Source organism: Ochotona princeps, chromosome 17 (genome assembly GCF_030435755.1).
Source record: "Ochotona princeps isolate mOchPri1 chromosome 17, mOchPri1.hap1, whole genome shotgun sequence".
NCBI lineage: Eukaryota > Metazoa > Chordata > Mammalia > Lagomorpha > Ochotonidae > Ochotona > Ochotona princeps.
In genome coordinates, this window is record NC_080848.1 from 37,599,820 (window position 1) to 37,614,496 (window position 14,677).

Genomic DNA, 14,677 nt, shown 5'->3' on the forward strand with positions numbered 1-14,677 from the left:
TTGCTGGTTGCACCGCCACATTCAGGTGAGCTGGAGGAGGTCCAGGAGGACTGCGTCCAGCTCCAAGGACCAACCTGCATCCTATGCGAGGTCACCAAGCAGGCCCTGGAGGCAGAAGGAAGTCACTGCAGAAGCGTCCCTAAAACACTGCTGTGTTCCCCTGCTCCTGCTGTGCCGTCTCCTGCCTCCCTGCGGCACCTCTGATCAGCTGTGTGGGAGCTGGACACTGGCCTTCTCCCACGTTCCGAGTCAGAGGCCGGCTAGGATTCACTTGGTTGGCTGAGCTGGCACTCAGACTTGCGGATTCTGACTCAGAGGGTTCTGTCGGTTCCTCCTGGGTCTCCTGCTGGCCAGCCTAACTGCACGCTTTGGGGCTTCTCAGCCTTTTGGGTCACACGAGTTGGTTGCTTTTGATAAAACGTCTATCTCTGGCTGATTCTTTGCAGCCCAGGGAGGAATACAGTGTACACGGAAACCTCTCAGACGGTTCTCCAGTTGATGCTTGGGTTAGGATTGGCTTATCCACAGTGACATAGCTAGGCCCATCCCAGTTTTCCCCTGCTTTTCTAATTTCACTAGGGCACCAGTAGTTATCTGTGCACACATGTTTGTGTGTGTGTGCACAGTTGTAGCTGGAGATCAAGGACTATGATTTACACATATTTTTGAACTTTTAAAAAGTTTTATTTATTTCAAAAAAAGCAAAAAGATTTATTTATTTATTTGGAAGAAGGAGAGAGAGAGAGATCCTCCATTTACTGGTTTACTCCCCAAATGACTACAGTAGCCAGTACTGGCCAAGACTAAAACCAGGAGCCTTATCCAGAGCTCATGTGTGAGTGCATGGACTTGAACACTTGAGCCTTCCTCTGCTGCTTTCCCAGGCCATTGAGCAGGAGCCTGGATCAGAAGTGGAGCAGCTGGAACAGGAACTGAGATGCTGGCATCACGGGCAGTGGCTTTGCTGGCTATGCCGTGACCAAGGTCCCTGATTATGAATCTTAGAAGTGACCAGTTGGACCAGCATTGTGATGGAGCAGATCAAGCTGCTGCCTGCAACACTGGCATCCCATATGGGCAAGGGTATGAATCTTGGCTGATCCACTTCTGATCCAGCTCCCTGCTAATGGCCCTGGAAAAGTGGCTGGAGATAGTCCAGCTGCTTGAGTCCCTGCACCCACCCAGAAGACCCAGGTGAAGCTCCTGGCTGTGTCCTGATTGCAGCCACTGGAGGAGTGAACCAGTGGAGGGAAGATGTCTCTCTCTCCCTTTCTCTCTGGAACTCTGACTTTCAAATAAATACATCTTTCTTTTTAAAGCAACACACTTTTATTTTTGTGTTTTATAATCCCTGTGATATATCCTAGCTTGCCATTTCTCTGAAGAAAACTCTGTAATGTGAACATTCATACATTGTCAGGCAGGTTGTGGCTCTTAAATGCATATTTAAACCGTCAGTCCTTTGGGTAGCATCATTAGCTAAGTACCAGTAGGAGAATGTATGTGCATCTCTTACGCTACATAAGCAGACTCAGTGATTCCCACAATGCCAGTGGATATCGGCTGAGATTCACAGGAAGCCAGAGGGGTCTCCTCAGGCTTCTTCCAGTAATGAATACCCCCTAGAATTAGGATTCTGACTCATTTCCATCAGCGAACCCCTTTCCACGCCCGTTTGGCAGACAGCTGCAGCATTTGGCGGCTAACCAAGGCCTGCTGCACTAACAATTCTCTAAGTTTTATTTATATTTCATGTGCAGTATATTCAAACTCTCACTTTCCCAGGTGCCAGATGCTGGTTTGGACACACTCCAGTGGAAAGTGCTTTCCTGTAAAATAAGGAAAGTGAAATGCCCGAACATACCACTGCCTTGGAGCAGATGCGCACTCAGTATCCTCAGGTCCTCCAGCAATGCACTCACTATATCCCCAACTTCCCAGTCGCGCAGCTCCCCTCTCCCCTCTATACTCACCTCCACGCCATGTGTGGGGGCTGGGACTTGGGCTTCCATGTGACATATAGACTCAGGTACATGTCTTTAAAATTCCTATTTATTTCTCTGTGAAGCAGAGGCAGCGAGAGAAAGAAGAGCATGCCCTCCAAGCCGTTGGTTTACTCCCCAGACGGCTGCCACTCAGGAGCCTGAGCAGAGGAGGATGAACCAGCGCAGTACCCACCCCCTTTTCCTGTTCTTTCCTGTGCGTCCCACATCATTAAGGTCAAGATACTCCTTTCCTGCATGCCTTCTGTGGTGCCCGTATGTGTGCTTTTAATTTTTTTTAAAGATTTATTCATTTTTATTGGAAAGTCAGATATACAGAGAGAAGAGACAGAGAGGAAGATCTTCTGTCCAATGATTCACTCCCCAAGTGACTGCCAATGGCTGGTTCTGCACTGATCTGAAGTCAGGAGCCAGGAACTTCCTCCAGGTCTCCCACGCTGGTGCAGGGTCCCAAGGCTTTGGACCATCCTCGACTGCTTTCCCAGGCCACAAGCAGGGAGTTGGATGGCAAGTGGAGCTGCTGGGATTAGAACCAGCGCCCATATGGGATCCCGATGCGTTCAAGACGAGGACTTTAGCTGCTAGGCCACCACACCGAGCCCGTGTCCTTTTAATTTATTGTATTACTTAGAATGCAGTGCTGCCTAGTTCTGGCTCTCATCCCCATCCCAGTGTCCAGCTTCCTGCTAGTGCCTACCCTGGGGAACAGAGGTGATGGGTCACCCCCTGGGGTCCACACGGCTCAGGTGGATTCCCTGTCAGCCCAGCCCAGTCCAACCCTGACTGTTGGTGGGCTTTGAGGGATGAACCAATGGCATAGGAAGTCTTTTTGTCCTTCTTTCTGCCTTTCACAAAGCAACTCATAAATGATCATGTAAGTAATTAAATAATGTTAAAAAGAAAATTAAAAAAAATACATTTAAAAAGAAATGTGCCTAGCCTACATACCTACCTGAGGATTTTTCAAATATGATCTGGATAAGAAGATAAGGCATTGTAACCCATAAACATATAGTATTGGTTTTTTTTTTAAATAAGATTTTGAGAGATATGAAAATTAAACCACTTGATATATGTTAATAGATTCAAAATTATTTCACTAGAAAATGATGCTTTCCCTGTGTTTTGTGACTATGCGGTGTCTGCAGGAGCACGGAATTTTGACATGATGCTCTTGAGAATTAGCATGGAAGCTGACTTTGTTCCAAGGTGGGCATCCGGCATCATGGGGCTGCTGCTCAAGGCACCCACACTCCGTATCAGTGTCTGGGTTCATGTCTCAGTGGGGAGGGGGTTATCCTAGAAGTTAAGATAGTTCCCCCCTCCCCCGCCACAGCTTCCTGCTCATGTGCACGGGGAAACGGCAAGGATGGCTCAAGGACTTAGGGCCCTGCCACCCACATGGGAGACCCAGGCTGAGTTCCTGGCCGCTGGCTTAAACTTTGGCCCAGCTCTTGTTGTGGTGGGCATGTGGGGGAGTGAACCAGTTACTTGGAGATTTTCTGTCTCTAAAATAAATCTTAAAATATTTTGAATAGTCCTCAATCCAGTCCTCTTGGTGAGCTGAGCGGGATGAAGTGGTCACTAGGAAAAAGGATATAATTTGTAGAGATGGCCAAGCCACTGTTGGTTCCCTTTTCCACATCTTTCCTTGAATTCATTGATATGAAAAACTGTACAATTTCTTGTTCTACCCCAGAAAAATGGATAATCCTAAGCATGAATGTTCGCATTTGTGCCAAGAATTTGAAATTTAGGGGAACTTGTGTAAGGATCCTGGTATGTACACATGTGTGTGTGTGTACGTGTAAGGCTGTTGCATCTGCTTGGCCCAGCCAGGGTCAGCTTCCACGCTTGGTGCACTGGTAGGTCTAGTTTTCTTTCCCACGCTTTCCACAAGATGGCGGTAGATGTCCAAGAGATAATTCCCCAAGCAGCAATAGGGACTGGGACAGGGCTGGATTTGGGTTTTTTTTGTTTGTTTGTTTTCATATTTATTTTATTTTTATTGCAAAGTCAGATATACAGAGAGGAGGAGAGACAGAGAGGAAGATCTTCCGTCCGATGATTCACTCCCCAAGTGAGCGCAACGGCCGGTGCTGCGCCGATCCGGAGCCAGGAGCCAGGAGCCAGGAACTTCTTTCCAGGTCTCCCATGCGGGTGCAGGGTCCCAAAGCATTGGGCCGTCCTCGACTGCTTTCCCAGGCCACAAGCAGGGAGCTGGATGGGAAGCGGGGCTGATATTAGAACTGGTGCCCATATGGGATCCCGGTGTGTTCGAGGTGAGGATTGAGTCGCCAGGCCACGCCGCCGGGCCCTTTGTCCTTGTTTCCTTGCTTTTGATCTCTGAGCTGGTCCACACTGACTTTGGTTGGGCGTTTGTTTGTTTGTTTTTGCCACAGACCACATCTGTGATGTGCTCCCTAAACATTGCCTGCATTTTGCCACTCACACTTCCCTAGACTTTTGCTCAGTTACCAACAAACTTGGCACAAGCATTGGAGCGAGTTGCGAGACAGCCCCTATGCATGCAGAGGTGCCACAGCATGTGTCACCCCAGTTTGCAGAGATGGGGACAGTTCTGTATGATGGAGACAAGCTTCTTGTGTCCTGGAGTCCTGTGCCGTTATCTGTGCTCAACCCTTCAGCACACCTGGACTGTGTCCCTTGTGTGCCCAGCACCCCATTGGAAAATGCACAGCGAATAGGGTACTTGCATCTTTTGTTTGAGAAGGGGAGGGCCCCCTTCTGCTGGTTCACCCCCCCAAAAGCCCCCATGGGGGCTAGGAACTGAGCTCTTCCCCGTGGGTCACTGGAGCCACCTTCGCTGCTTCCCAGGCTGTGCCTGATTAGAAAGCTGGAATTGGGCTGAAGCTAGGTATGGACCCCAGGCACTCTGGTGTGTGTTTGGGAGATAGTCCTAACTTCTGGGATAAATACCCACCGCCGTGAACTTTTAGGAGGCCTCTTACTACACACAGATTATAAAACCTTGCACCCCAATAAGCTTTGTGACTCAATTTCCACCACCTTTTTGAAGCATCCTGCCATTCACGAACCACACGAACAGCACATAACACGCAGGCTGTGACGCCAGGAAATCCTGTGAGCAACTTGAAAGCAGCTTCGGAGGCATCCCAGGGGGCCTGAGGCGTGGTGCTGGGCAGAGGTGGGGGGCAGGAGCTCGGGGCTGGGCGCGGCAGGGTGGCCCGGAGCAGACGGGCGGCCCAGTCGGGCTCCGGGCATTCCTGTCGGAGCCCAGCCTGACAGGGTGGGCGGGGCCGGCCGCCCCTGGCCAGGGGGGACCGCGGCCTCACGCTGGCCACGAGGGGGCGGGCCGTGGGCGGGCCGAGGGGCGTGGCGGCCGGCCGGGGGCGTGGTCCCGCTCTCCCCCGCGCCCGCCGCCGCCCGCAGCCCGCCGCGCGCGCTGAGGGAGCGGGGTCGCCGCCGACTGCCGCCCGCTCGCCCGCGTGCCCGGGCCGCGGTGGGCCAGGATGTCGGGCTTCCTGGAGGAGCTGCTGGGCGAGAAGCTGGTGACGGGCGGCGGCGAGGAGGTGGACGTGCACTCGCTGGGCGCCCGCGGCATCTCGCTGCTCGGGCTCTACTTCGGCTGCAGCCTGAGCGCCCCCTGCGCGCAGCTCAGCGCCAGCCTGGCCGCCTTCTACGGCCGCCTGAGGGGGGACGCGGCGGCCGGGCCGGGGCCGGGGCCGGGGGCTGGCGCGGCCGCCGAGCCCGAGCCGCGGAGCCGCCTGGAGATTGTCTTCGTGTCCTCAGACCAGGACCAGAGGCAGTGGCAGGACTTCGTGCGGGACATGCCGTGGCTGGCGCTGCCCTACAAGGAGAAGCACAGAAAGGTGAGCGGCGCGGGCCTGGCCGGCGCCCCCCTCCCCGGCCTCGGGCCGCAGTCCACCCACTCCCCGGGAGCGGGGGTCCCGGCGCCGGCCACCCCTCTGCTCGCTCCCCCACCCGCCCTCCTCGCGCCCGTGTCGGGGCCAGCACCCCTTTGGGCTGGGCGCGGGGAAGTTTGACACCCCTTGCGCCCCTCACCTTTGCCAGGTCCCCCCGGCTGGGTCGGGGTCTGAGAAGTTGAGAGCCTAGCCGAGCGGGCGGCCGCGGTTCGGGGACACCCCACCACCTTGCCCCGCCGCTTTGCATCCCCCACTCCCAGCACAGGTGCCGGGAGGGGCCGCTTTTGCTTCTACCCCGAAACCCCCAGCGGATCCCTGTCGTGGGTGCGGGAGGGCGCCAGCCCCCCTACCCACAATGCCCAAACCAGGAAGTTTCCTTTCTGATCCCAAAGCAGTCGACTTTCCTGGGGCCCCCTCGCTTTGTGGCTGAGGACTGGAGGCCTGAGGCTGGGGTCAGGTCGCCCCCAACCCAGCCTTGGGGAGGCAGCCGCCAGGACTGGGGGTGGAGGGGGCTTCTCCTCCGACCCCCGAGCCTGAGTTAGTGGCCTCGGGGGAGCTTTTCATTGTCTGCATGTCCAGCTGGACTCCCAGGCGCTCACAGCCCTGACTTGGGTGGTGGGCCCACTGTTGTCACACTTGACGTTCAACTGATTCCGTAGGTGCAGATGGACTGGAAGAACGAGGATTTGGGGGAGATTTATGCTGGGCTGTCAGCTCCCAGTTTGCCGCTGAAATCAGTTTGGGTTTCTGAGTGCCTCTGTTGGCTCAAGATGTGTGTTTCAATCAAACGAACTGCAGGGCAGTTTGGAAAGGCGCAGACACAGAGCTGAGTTTTTGGAGCGGGCTCGCTTTGTTTGGGGTGAGAACCCCAACCCGGGAGGGTCTCCGTGTATGGGGTGGCCGTGCAGGCTGCTCTGGGGAGCGTGGTAACTCACGCCGCACGTTTCCTTTACGTGTACGGGTCTTGTCGAGAAGAGTGATTTAGATTTAGTGAGAGCCAGAGACTTAGGCTGGGACTGGGAAAGTCTTGAGTAAATCATCCATCCCAAAGCAGGGGCAGGGGCAGAACTGGGATTTTTGAAGTATGAAATACAGTTGAACCGGTACAGTGTGTGTAGTTAAGGTGGGAGAATCACGAGCTCTGTCACTACAGAGGCAGGGCTCGGCGTGTTAACCGCTCTTCAGCGTTTTTGACCCATGTTTTATATGCGCGGTAGAACATGACTGCGTGCGGCTAGTACTTTGTGCTTCAGAATATGGAAAGCGGTTTTTTTTTGTGGTGGTGGTTTTTATATTCTTTTTGCTTATGAGTAATGTTTAGAAAGTTACCTACCCTTCCCCCCCAAAAAGACACATTTTTTTTCAGTGTTATGGCAAGTTTCTGTTGTAGCCCAAAATCCATTTAAAATGATGTTCTTCTTGGGCAAAGCCAATGATTTCCATCTTTCAAAAATGTACAGTGATGGTTGAGCAGCTGTTGCAGCCTCAAGCCTCTGACGTTTTGTATGGAAGAGGAATGGATTGACTGGGCAGTTAAAATACGCAGCAGCGGAGATGTTTCGTGAATGCTTAAAGCTTTTTCCGAAAAAGGGAAATACTTGGTAGGAAATAGCTCCAGCCTGCTTCTCTGTGCTTGGGCCAGCCCCTTTGTATGCCAAGAGGTGTTGTGTGGCCCCAGCCTGGACCTGCCAGTTCCACAGAGTCCTGTGACCCTGGTGATGGCTTAGAGTGCCGCCCTGTGTAGACCTTGTGCAGTGGTCTCTCAAACACATATTGCACAGAAGTGTTCCGACCCACGTTCCGCAGTTCACACGATTCTCTAGGACCGATCCAGTGTTCAAGGAGGTGATTTCTGGCCCTCCTTGTTGCTGGATGCAGGCAGTTCAGGACCTGCACCCCAACACAAGCCTGGTGACCAAGGCCAGGTGAGGAACTGGCTGCCATGCTTGCTGGAAACAGACTCCTGGAAACTCACTTGGAGAGGGGTCGTTCCCCACTCCGGAGAGCTAGAACATATGTTCCTTTCCTCTCAGGTTTTATCTCTTGACTTTGTGATGCTCGTTTCACCTCAAGAACAAGGAAAAAAGCCAGGGTACCCCCGGCCAGGGGTCTGGATGGGTGAACGTTTAACTCCTTGTTTTTTCACCATCCATAAAAATAACTTGAAAGAAGGGAATTTTGTTTTACACTGAGCGAAAATCGAAGTTCCAAATTACTCGTTTTTAAGTTCTCATTAACATCTGTTCTCTAAAAACATTTGTGTACTTCTTCCCATTGGGATAACAAAGGGTATGGTTCTAATTAGCTATTGGCTGGCATCTCTCAAAAGAAAATTGAAAAATTATGGTGGGGCAAAGAAATGCTGTGTGGTATTTCTTTCTCTCTCTCTCTTTATTAATTTCTCCTTTATATAGTAAGAAAGTCTGGGAATGGCTGTATATTCTAAGCCTGAGTTTTGCCGGGCTCCCCTTACCTTGATTGGAGGCTATGAAGAAAGAACAAACAACTCCAGTGTTTTTTTTTTTTAATGGAAGAGTGTCCTGTTTCTGCTTGTTTTAGTGCTAAGTACAAAAGTCATTGAAACTTTTTCCCTTGGTTTCCAAAACACATTTATTATTACATAGCTGTATAGAAATTGTAATTAGATGATAATAGAACTTTGAGTGCATTTACAAGAGCAGTTATGTCAGAAAACCTGTAATCCTGAGGTGAAGGCAGTTAGACGTGTTTTAATGAGTAGCTTGGTCAATGTCTTTGAATTGTCTGAAGATTGTGCTGAAGTCTTGCGTAGTGATGTAGAGTTGGACTTTTAGAGTTTGGCGAGTGTAAGTTACTGCGTTGTTGGAACTGGAGAGCTGAGCTCTTCAGTATCATAGCAGAGAGGTTTTGGTCTTAGAGCCGCAGGTCTGAGCTTTGCCTGGCTGGATGCCTTATGGAAACCATTTGGTGGGGGTGAGATTTTTGACATCAAAGGGTCCAGATCAGTAGCTTCCCGCTGGACAGGTTTATTGGCACAGGTTTATTGCGTCTCAGAACTTCCTACGTGATGGAAAGGAGGAGAGAAGGTTGGGTGGGGGAGGGAGGGTGGTAAAGTCAGGGTTTGGGTCCAGCATCTCTTCTCTAGTTGCTGCAGCGAGGAGGAGTGGGCACATCCTCCAGCCAGCCCGTGTGTGTGTGTGTGTGTGTGTGGGGGGGGGGCTGCTGGCCCCCTGCTGCTCTGGTGGCTCTCTTGGTTCTCTTCGTCAGTCAGAGGCTTGGTCTAGAAGCCACCTGAGTCCCTTTGTTGGCTCTTGATGGATTTGATTCAGCTGAGCCTTAGAACTCTGTCTCTCCAGGCTTCCTCAGATCCACATACTGCAGAGAGTATGAGAATGAGTTCCATGCTACTGATAGGTCACCATGGCTTTTGTTCACTTCAAAGGTGGGAAAAAGATGGGCAAAAGGGTCTGGCTTTAAAAACCAGGTGTGGGGCAGGCATGTGGTACAGCAGGGTAAGTTTCTTCTTGCAACACCCACAACCCGTACCAGAGTGCCAGGTAAAGTCCTAGTTCCTACTGATGCAGCACTCCTGCTAATGCATCTTGGGAAGCAGTAAATGATGGCCCAAGTGTGTGGGCCCCTGCCACCCGCGTTGGAAGGTCTCACTCTGCTGTTTGCTGGTTTATTTTCCAAAGGCCTGCAACAGCTGTGGCTGGCCTAGTTTGAAGCTTGGTATCTGGAGCTCCATTTGGGTCTCCTATACAGGTGGGCAGGGACCCAGGTACTTGAGCTGTTACCTGGTGTCTCCCAGCGTACACGTTAGCAAGAAGCTGAATTGGAAGTCGAGCCAAAACTTGAATCCAGGTGCTCTGATATGGGATGTATGCATTGCAAGCTATGTCTTTAACCACTGTGCTAATTACCCATTCTCATAAGATACAAATGTCTGTAAGAATTTATTTGAATGATAGGGTTACAGAGACAGGGAGATACACACATACACTGGGAGAGTGGGAGAGAGAGGGAGATAAAGAGAAAGAGAGAGTTCTTCCATCTGCTAGTTCACTCCCCAAATGGCAACAGCAACTAGGTCTGGGCCAGGTGGAAGCCAGCGGCATGGAACTCCATCTGGTTCTCCCATGTATGTGGGAGGGGCCCGAGAACTCAGGTCATCCTCCATCGCTTTGCTAGGTGCATTAACAGGGAGCTGGGTTAGAAGTGAAGCAGCTGGAACTCCAACTGGTGCTCACGGGATGCTGGCACTTCAGGTGATGTCTTAACCCATGATGCCACAATGCCAGGTCCTTGTTTTTTAAGTTTTATAAGTATACAGAGTCATAAAGGAATTAGAAACTGAAAGAATAAAATAACAAAGGCAAGGGAATATAAAGTCATAAATCCCTTGAAGTTCTGGGAGATCGTGGATAGTTGTTGAATTCCATTTTTCTATTTGCTGATGAAACTCAATAGTCAATGGTATGTGACATCAATGATGAACGGTGACAATTTGAAGATGATCAGCCATCAGACACCTTACTGAGAGAAAGTATGTATTTGCTGGTCACCTTGGAGTATGCTGAAGCTTTTAGGTAGGGCTTGAGCCAACCCTGGCTGCTCAGTTCTGAGTAGCGGGAGAGTGAAGGTTTGCTGTTCTTTCTTGTGGGACATGGATAGGAGCGATCTCTGCAGTGGTAAGACCTCTGCACCTCCCCTGAAGAGGCCCAGCTGTAGAATGCATTGGACAGGACATCTCAGATAGGTCGCTATTGTGGGAGGGACGCTCACCCTCCATTTACCCGCTCCAGCTCTAGCTGTCCTAGGTGCTGGCTCATTGATTTGTCTTTGTGATGTGGGTGGGGTGGGATGGAAGCCAGAGCACAGAGGAAAGCAGTAGGTTTTGAAGTTAAGGTTGCTGATGAACTTTTGTACTCCCTACCCTCTTTTTCCCATGCTTTGGCTTCGTGCTGTGCAACAGCTGGGGTGGGAGGTTGAGCGGGTCCTTTGGGAGCTTCCTGTTTTTTTGTTTTTGTTTTTCCTGATGGGACTTCCACTACGCTGTTCAGAACTAGATGGGGCTCCTGACTGTGTAATTCTGTTTCGGGACGGCAGCATAGCCTTGGCATAGAGTGTGTTTTCTTGCTCCACCATCTGAATTCCCAGCAGTACGTGGTGTTAACCACCAGGGTACTTGGTTTTCCTATATTTCATTAATTTGCCATTATACTTATTCAAAGGCCTTCAATACTGGCCATGAGTTCAGAATCTTTTTTTTTTTTTTTTCAAATTCTGACTTTCATGAAGCCCTTGAATAGTGGTGTTTTATAACTTGCCATTATTTTGAAAGTAAATAAAAGTTCTTGGGTCCCGGGAGCCATCCTTGGTTTCCTTCCATCCCTCACATCCCAAAGGCACCAAATCTTGTTGATTTGACCCCCTTCATAGTTCTGGACTCTGACCTCATCTCCCCATTCCTGCTGTCACTGCTCTAGTTGAGGTTTCCTCTGGACTGCTGCCTACCAATTGTCCATCTCCTGGGGCTCCCTGCTTCCAGTCCTGACCCCGTGAAATGGTTCTGTAGACCAGAGCATCTCAGATTGTCACTACTTCATTGTAAAATTTCCCATCAGTGACACATTGGTGCATGATCCTGCTGCATGTAGCCAGTGTGCAGCTTGTCTCATGTGAGTTGACCCTCCCTTGAGTTGGCAACACACAGCCTCGTGTCTGTCCTGTTCATTGAGATGGGTCCATTGACCACGCACTCGAATGTGGTATGGCTGTAACTTTGGTGAGTATTACCTCACCATCTCTGTGCTTACCTTGGGGGGATGGGTGACAGACAACCCGTGGATAAGCCCTGGTCCTCAGACCCTGCCTTGGACAGCAATGCTAATTGTAAAGTGAAATGACAAGTTCAGAAACATGGCTCTGACCTTGGTCATTATCCTGCTGGAGGATTCTTCAGGGGTCTTAGCCTTGTGGTCAAGTCCTGACATGAGAGTTTGGCCCCTGATTAGCTCTTCAGTCTCATCTTCACCTGACTCGTGCTCCCAGACTCCTCTGAACTTGAATTTCTGGCTGAGCTTATAGCTTCTAAATGCAGCCCTGGTGTCCTGTGGCAAAAAGTGTTTCTCTCTGTCTTTTCCTTCTAGGGGGGACACTTCTGTGAGTGTCCATAGATCCTGGACACAGATTTTTGTTGTTGTTTAAGATTTATTTGATTTGTGTTTGAAGGGCAGAGTTAGAGAGACATCCTCCATCCTCTGGTTCACTCCCCGAATGGCTGCATTGGTTAGAGCTGGGCTGATTTGAAGCCAGGAGCCTCCTCCGGGTCTCCCCTTTGGGTGCAGGGTCCCATGGCTTTGTGTCATCCTCAGCTGCTTTCCCAGGCCACAAGCAGGGAACTGGATGGGAATCAGAGCCTCTGGGACACGAACTGGCACCCATATGGGATCCGGCCAGTGTAAGGCGAGGATTTTTGCCAATAGGCTACCATGGGTCCTGTAATGAGTATCTTAAAGAGCACTTAAATGAGCAAATGGATGTCCCAGGTAGGAACATTCCTGTAGTTCCTTGTACATCTGTATGGCAGTGTAATTCTGCGTTCAAAAATAGGAAAAGGCCTGACTTTCCATTTTTGAAATGTCAGCTAGCTTAAAATTGTTAAAATAGTTCCATCTATAGACCTGCCATAGCATGCCTCTATGTTCCATGAATAGTTTGCTTTTTTCTGGCGTTGCTCTTCCATGGAATTCAAAATGGATGCATATTCCATCTTCCAGTCACCAATCATTGGTAGATATTAAGCGTTTTAACTGCTCAAAGTATGCTGGAGTTGGAGAATGAAGCAAAGAGAACCGATTATGAGATCAGGGTCACAGTGCCGGATGAAAGAGTTTGGCTGAACTCCCTTTAATTCAAACTGGGTTCTTTCTGCTCATGAAACTGTATCTTAAAAAAAAAAAAAAAAAGGTTGACATCAAACATTCTCCACAGAAGAGGAGGGAGCTGAGTTCTTTTCCATAAACTGCTTTGGGCCTGGATTCACTCTTGGTGTGCGTTGAACACTCTGAAATAAGATAGAGGGAGTTTAACTGCTTAAAACATGTGTTGTTGCCTGGCAGACAGGAGAGGCAGAACTTTGGTTTGCTGTGCCTTTGCGTGGTGATGGTTTCTAAGGGCCTTTTTCTTTTCTTTTCTTTCTTTTTTCTTTTTTTAATGATTTTTTTGTTAGTTGAGCCTGTGATGTGCTCCCCCCATCTCTCCTTTGTCCTATGCAAAGCCCACAGGCTGCTTTAGTGCTTTTGTTCAGAGACTAAATTGAACTTCAGGTATCCTGCCGAGATCCGAGGACTAAATCAGTCTTCCCTTTTATGAGGTTTTCAGAAAGTGCTGTTCTAACTTCCAGTGAAATCTCAAACATGTGCTTTCTGCTTTATGACAAGGAAGAAGTATAGTAATTGAGTGTTCCCGAGTGCTGTTATTCTGGAGTGAAACGCTGTAATGGAAACTTTTGTTCTGTGGCATCTGTGATTAAAAGCAAACATAAATTTTCTGCCGCTTGCTGGTCATAACTCTTGGGTCACATATACAATGTATTTTGTATGAACTACACATCAGAAAATCCTTTTTCCAATGCTGTCACAGCTTAACAGTCAGCATTCCTCTGCCTGAAATCTATCATCTCCTCCCCTGCTCCCTGTTGGATTATTTCAATGTAGACACCAATTACCAATACATTCAAGTCATACTTGTGTGGATCATGAAGCTTTTATCTTGGATCCCTATTGAATAGTCACAAAAAACAGGGTGTGGTGAATTTCCGCTCTCTGGAGTTTTCTCTTTGTTTTCCTAGGAGAATTTGTAACCAAATGCATCAGTTCTGTAATGTTTGATTTGTCTTTTTTTGGTCAATATCCTTGAGATAAAAATGTGAATGGATTTGGTGTGTTGAAAAAGTCTGAAGATGTTGCCACTTCCCACTTTAAACACTATCGGGTCAAGACGGTTTTCTTTTGATCGCAGTGTGGCTCTCAGCACAGCTGCCCCATCTGTTACTCATTTTTCAGGGTTTGATGTGAAAATATAAAGATTGTGCGGAACAGCGTGCAGCAGGGGAAAGTCGTACTTTGGCCCTCACTACTCCAAATGGGTGTGACTGTAGGTGTGTGTATTTCATTTTGTTTTCAATTTTAAGCAGTTTTAGGAGAGGACTTCAGAAAGTTCCTGGAGGAATAGAATTAAAAGAGAAGTTTGTTTTGGTGTAAAACGTTGAGATCCACTCCTGCATAAGTTCTTGTGATAGCCAAGGCTGAGTCAGGCCAAAGCCAGGAGCCAGGCACTTTGTTGCCATCTCCCACACTCAGTGACTTGGGTCTTCCCTCTGCCTTCCAGAGCGTGCGTTAGCAGGAAGCTGGACTCTGCAGTGGAACCAGAATTGAAACCCAGATACTCCACTATAGGAAGCAGGTGCTCAATCCCTGTATATCCCTGGTTCTTGGCATCTGGTCCTCTGCCAGTTGGGGAATAGTTCGTGTCCCCAGGGCTTCATGTATTGAAATTTCTGACCTGTGGTTTTTGGAGGTGATGAAGCTTAGAAAAGTCTTCCAGGTGCAGTCTGTGATTGAATCCTGGTGACTTTGTAAGAACAAGGAAGCTCAGAAGAGACACATAGACACCTGCTCTTGTTTCCTGCACGTGGTACCCTGTATTGCTGTGGGACTCTGCCAGCCAGAGGCCTTACCAGATGTGACCTTCGACCTTGGACCAAAACTGTGAGCCAAAATA

At 49.6% G+C, this 14,677-nt stretch overlaps 1 protein-coding gene across 1 annotated transcript in view; it reads left to right on the forward strand.

Annotated features, from left to right (window-relative positions):
* Positions 1-5,394: 5,394 nt before the first annotated feature.
* NXN (nucleoredoxin) overlaps positions 5,395-14,677 on the forward strand; it is a 161,215-nt gene continuing 151,932 nt past the window's right edge. The window contains exon 1 of the mRNA XM_004593946.3: positions 5,395-5,857. Coding sequence (XP_004594003.2) covers positions 5,498-5,857 — 360 coding nt within the window. The 5' untranslated portion in view covers positions 5,395-5,497. The remainder of the gene's footprint in view (positions 5,858-14,677) is intronic.